Below are 5,158 nucleotides of genomic sequence, written 5' to 3'. Positions count from 1 at the left end.
GAGTTCTTCTTGGAGGAGGTAGAGACTGATACCTAACTCCTTCTGAGTAAGAAAATCATTTTACTATGGTTGTCAACAGATGGGCTAATGAATAGTGTCCTGGGTTCCCCCACCAAGCAAAGGTTAGGAAGGGGCTATAAAATCAATAACTCAACAATTGTGGATCTTGGAATGCAGACTAAGCACAGTGACATTCTTTCATAAACTAGCAAAACAGGGGAGTGCTCTCATGAAGTTTTTATGCGATCAAAGCAAAGTTTGACCAATAGATTTTCCACAAAATGTCAGCAATCTAATGGACCTCCTATTCTTAAACCTCAGGGCCTGTGTGGATTTGATTGGAGACCAAGAGTTTTTGTGCCTTTATCCATTCCCTCTGGATCACTACATTGTATATTCAATGGAAATAAGCAATCCAGGAGAAACAAAAACAACATGAAATAAGACTTTGTCCATATAAAACAACAACAGCAAAAGAAAAGCAAATAGCAGAATAATAATCAGGTTAATTTTAAATATATTTAACAAATGTTATATCTCCAAAACAAAAAGGCTAATATATTACTATTCAGATAAAATTACTTATCAGTGGTACCTTACTAAAGAGGTCTAATTACTTTATAGAAAGGGCTAGTTCCTATTGAGGTAGGAGGCAGGCTAGACTCCAGAGGCAGGGATTGAACCCCAGACCAAATTGAGTACCAGCTAAAAGAGGTCCAAGGTGAAAGCATCTCCCCAAAAGACATGCCCACCAGTATGCCATGTCAGTTTACCATTGCCATGACAACATCTAGAAGTTTCCATCCCCTTCCATGGCAATGACCTGACAACCCAGAAGTTAACCACCCTCTTTCTAGAGATTTCTGCATAAATTTACCCTTAATGTGCATATAATTGTGGATATAAGTGGGTATAAATATGAGTTCAGAACTGCCTGTGAACTCCTACTCTGGGCACACTGCCTATAAGTAGCTTTTTTCTCAAGGAGCAATACCTCTGCTGCTGCCATGTACTGCAGCTTCAATGAAAGTTGCTGTTTAACAACATTGCCTTGCCCTTGAATTCTTTCCTGGGCAAAGCCAAGAACCCTCCTGGGCTAAGCCCCAATTTGGGGGCTTGCCTGTCCTGCATCGCTGTTACCTTAAAGCAATGTCTTACACAAATATCTAATTGATTATAAATCCTAGGAAAACAAAATAAATCCAGTAATGAGAACTCAAATAAATTAGGCAAAGATCATAATTTTGTTGAAACCATCTAACTTATCGGCAGTTTTGAAACACAGATGGAGTTCTGGCACAAGAAGTCCAGTAAATGTGCCTGGTGGGTGGACTGTCTGTTCCTAATGTGTGCTTGGAATGCTGTCAAGCAAGGATTTTCAAAGCAATAGTGCAAACTCCACTGCTGTAAAAAATGATGAAAACACTCATCCATGTCTGAAATAAAAAGAAATAGTGGAATTTGTTACTTGTTACAGTTAAGAATAATTATGCTTGTCTGATTGTTTTACCTAGCAAAATAGACTGCTGGTATTATATCAGATAACAGTGGAGTTATGGGAAGCATGGTTTGGCAGACTTTAAGAATGGTAAGTAGATTGACATAATTTATGGAATATGTTACTTGGGTGAGACTCATGTGTTGGTTGACAATCATAGGCATGCTATCGGAGTGAGCCTGTTCCAATTTGCAAGGGGCTGATGCTGATTGGTTGGTTTCAAAAAATTGTGCACACTAAGGTGAATTGTCAAACAATTCCTTTCCTGTCATTTACTTTAGGATGGAGTTGCTGTTTTGTAAATTCCTTAGCACATTTTGTTGAAATCAGTATCCACATGAAATCCACACATTGCATTTGATTCATATGTCTCCTGCCTCAAAACAACACAAATGTATTATCTTAAGTTCTGAATGCTGGAAATCTGAAATGAGTCTCACTGGGCTAAAATTGAGCTATTGGCAGAGCTGCATCCCTTCTGGGAGTTCGAGGGGAGATTTCTTTTATTTGGCTTTTCCAGCTTCTGGAAACTGCGTGTATTTTTTGGCTTATAGCACCCTGCTGCTTTCAATCTCAACAACCACATCACTTCCACCTCTGCTTCCTTCATCACATCTTCTCTGACTCTCCTACCTCCATCTTTCACTAACAATGATACTTTTAATTACATTAAATTAACCCGCATAATCCAGGATACCCTTCTTATTTCAAGATCTGTAGTTTAATATCTACAAAGGCTGTCTTGCCAATGTAACATATTCACAAGTTCTGAGGATTAGTATGTAGATATCTTTGGGGACTATTATTCTTCTTACCACATCTCCTAGACATTTGTTAGTATCTAATCTCATCCTGTGCCCTTTTCCCCTTTTTAGGTAATTTGTTGAAGAAAGTTGACTATTTATCCTATAGTAGTTCTCATAGCCTGGATTTTGCTAACTGATTTTCCATAGTGTCATTTACCTTACCATTCTGTCCTTTGAATATATTTAGATCCAGTTGCACTCTCCTGTGCAGTAGCTACTAAACATATGTGACTTTTAAATTTAAACACAAATGAATTAAATCAAAATAAAAATTCAATTTCTCACTAGCTATATTTCAAGTGTGCAATAATAAATGTGGTTAATGGGCTACTGTATTGACATCATTGATATAGAACATTTCTATCATTACAAAAAATTATATTAGAAAGTGCTCATCTAAAAAGTTGATTAAATCAAGTGTCATGTGTTGGTATTTATTTGGCCATGAATATTTTATGGACAGTGTTGTATACGTCCATCCAGTATTATTATGTTATATCTGGTATAACTCTATTTTTTTTTAAATGGAGCAATTTATTATTTGGTTCTGACATAGTCAGCCTGACCCATTTATTATAAATACCTTCATCACTTTATACCTATTATTCTTTAGCCATCATTGAGGGTTGTTTTGCTGACATTGAAGGTTGTTTCTTAGGTCTTTTATTTTCTTTAATGTTTCAAAACAATAATTTTTTCCTAATTATATCTTTTCTAATTTATTAATAAACAAAAACCTTTGCTTCATTAACTATTTAGATATCCTGAGTACTATGTGTATTGGAAAGGAAAGATGAACATTTATTACTCTGAAAAATAGTGAAGGTGAAGGTAATGAGTTAATTCCTTAGCTTCTTCAAAAAGTAACCAATTAGTACTTTATTCAGTATCATTTGTAAATCATGAATTTAAATAAATGTGATGTGTTTACTCTGTTGTAGTTATTATTCTTTTCTATTTTTAAATTGTCCAATGGGAGCATGTTCAAGTTGGCTCTCAAGGTTTGATGTTATCCAAAGCAAACTTCACTATGTTTCTTGGTTTTAGCTATAATAAGATGTTCCTGGATCAATATGTATATTTCTGATCCAGTTATTACAGAGTCAGCTATTTTAACAAGCAGCCTTGTTTCTAGATTTCCTTCAGTAAAGGGTAATAGAAAATATTTTGTTTAAAGAAATGCATGAGTTTACACTGTTTCAAATGTTGTCAATATGATAAGCCAGAAACGGCATTTTAGGATTATTTAACATTATTGTGTATGAAGTTGAGCAACATTTTATATATTTAACTAGGCCCCATTCTTGACTTTATCAAAACCTATGCTTTCTTTATCTGTCTTTAGCACATAGGATACTTATCTCTGGAAATGGGCAAATCAGAATTAAAATTCTAATTTGGGGTCAGTTTGTCCTAATTTATTCTAGTCACTTAATTTTACCTAACTCTGCCCTTCCAGATAATTGCTCCAGTAAGAAATTTAGGGCTTTCCGCGCTACCTACACAGGCATCCATACGGCGTTGTTCTGGATTCCCATTGTAACTTAAAGGGAAACTTTCACAATGTCCGGAGCCCTTGATATCCTGCAAATGAAGGAGGAGGATGTCCTTAAGTTCCTTGCAGCAGGAACCCACTTAGGTGGCACCAATCTTGACTTCCAGATGGAACAGTACATCTATAAAAGGAAAAGTGATGGCATCTACATCATAAATCTGAAGAGGACCTGGGAGAAGCTTCTGCTGGCGGCTCGTGCCATTGTTGCCACTGAAAACCCTGCTGATGTCAGTGTTATATCCTCCAGGAATACTGGCCAGAGGGCCGTGCTGAAGTTTGCTGCTGCCACTGGATCCACTCCAATTGCTGGCCGCTTCACTCCTGGAACCTTCACTAACCAGATCCAGGCAGCCTTCCGGGAGCCAGGGCTTCTTGTGGTTACTGACCCCAGGGCTGACCACCAGCCTCTCATGAAGGCATCTTATGTTAACCTATCTACCATTGCTCTCTGTAACACAGATTCTCCTCTGCGCTATGTGGACATTGCCATCCCATGCAACAACAAGGGAGCTCACTCAGTGGGTTTGATGTGGTGGATGCTGGCTCGGGAAGTTCTGCACATGTGTGGCACCATTTCCCGTGAACACCCGTGGGAGGTCATGCCTGATCTCTACTTCTACAGAGATCCTGAAGAGATTGAAAAAGAAGAGCAGGCTGCTACTGAAAAGGCAGTGATCAAGGAGGAATTTCAGGGTGAATGGACTGCTCCAGCTCCTGAGTTCACTGCTACTCAGCCTGAGGTTGCAGACTGGTCTGAAGGTGTGCAGGTGCCCTCTGTGCCTATTCAGCAGTTCCCTACTGAAGACTGGAGTGCTCAGCCTGCCATGGAAGACTGGTCTGCAGCTCCCACTGCTCAGGCCACTGAATGGGTAGGAGCAACCACTGAATGGTCTTAAGCTGTTCTTGCACAGGCTCTTAAGCAACATGGAAAAATGGTTGATGGAAAATAAACATCATTTTCTAAAAAAAAAAAAAAAAGAAATTTAGGATACTGGTTTGTTTTGTGAAAAACCATTTCCACTTGGTAATAGAGGAGCAAAATAACATGGTTATTTAATAATTGGAAGTAGATGAACTAAAATGTTTGATTCTTCACAGAAGTCATGAAAAAGCAGCAAGAGCAGCAGGAGACAGCCAAATGCCTAGGCAGATAGGGGCAGGTCCCCAGTGAAAGCCCACCTCCAAGCCAAAGACAGTTTAAAGACTGAAAGCCAAGCTACAGGTTAAATCCTCAGACCGACTGAGAACTTGTCTTTCCTTTTGGTGCACTTTCCTCTGATTGGTCCCCTCCCTTCACCT

At 38.5% G+C, this 5,158-nt stretch overlaps 1 protein-coding gene across 1 annotated transcript; it reads left to right on the top strand.

Annotated features, from left to right (window-relative positions):
• Positions 1 to 3,796: 3,796 nt before the first annotated feature.
• LOC126933095 (40S ribosomal protein SA-like) lies at positions 3,797 to 4,837 on the top strand. The gene has a single exon (XM_050752656.1). It carries the CDS (start codon positions 3,868 to 3,870, stop codon positions 4,753 to 4,755), a length of 888 nt encoding a protein of 295 aa, XP_050608613.1. The 5' UTR covers positions 3,797 to 3,867; the 3' UTR covers positions 4,756 to 4,837.
• Positions 4,838 to 5,158: the final 321 nt, after the last annotated feature.

This window comes from Macaca thibetana, chromosome 12 (assembly GCF_024542745.1).
Source record: "Macaca thibetana thibetana isolate TM-01 chromosome 12, ASM2454274v1, whole genome shotgun sequence".
In the NCBI taxonomy this organism is placed as follows: Eukaryota; Metazoa; Chordata; class Mammalia; order Primates; family Cercopithecidae; genus Macaca; species Macaca thibetana.
The sequence above is the reverse complement of the archived record's forward strand: the minus strand, read 5'-3'. Positions and strand labels throughout refer to the sequence as shown.

Bases quoted from the DNA above. Each gene is read 5' to 3' on its own strand.
- LOC126933095 (XM_050752656.1), top strand. From the start codon at position 3,868: ATGTCCGGAGCCCTTGATATCCTGCAAATGAAGGAGGAGGATGTCCTT.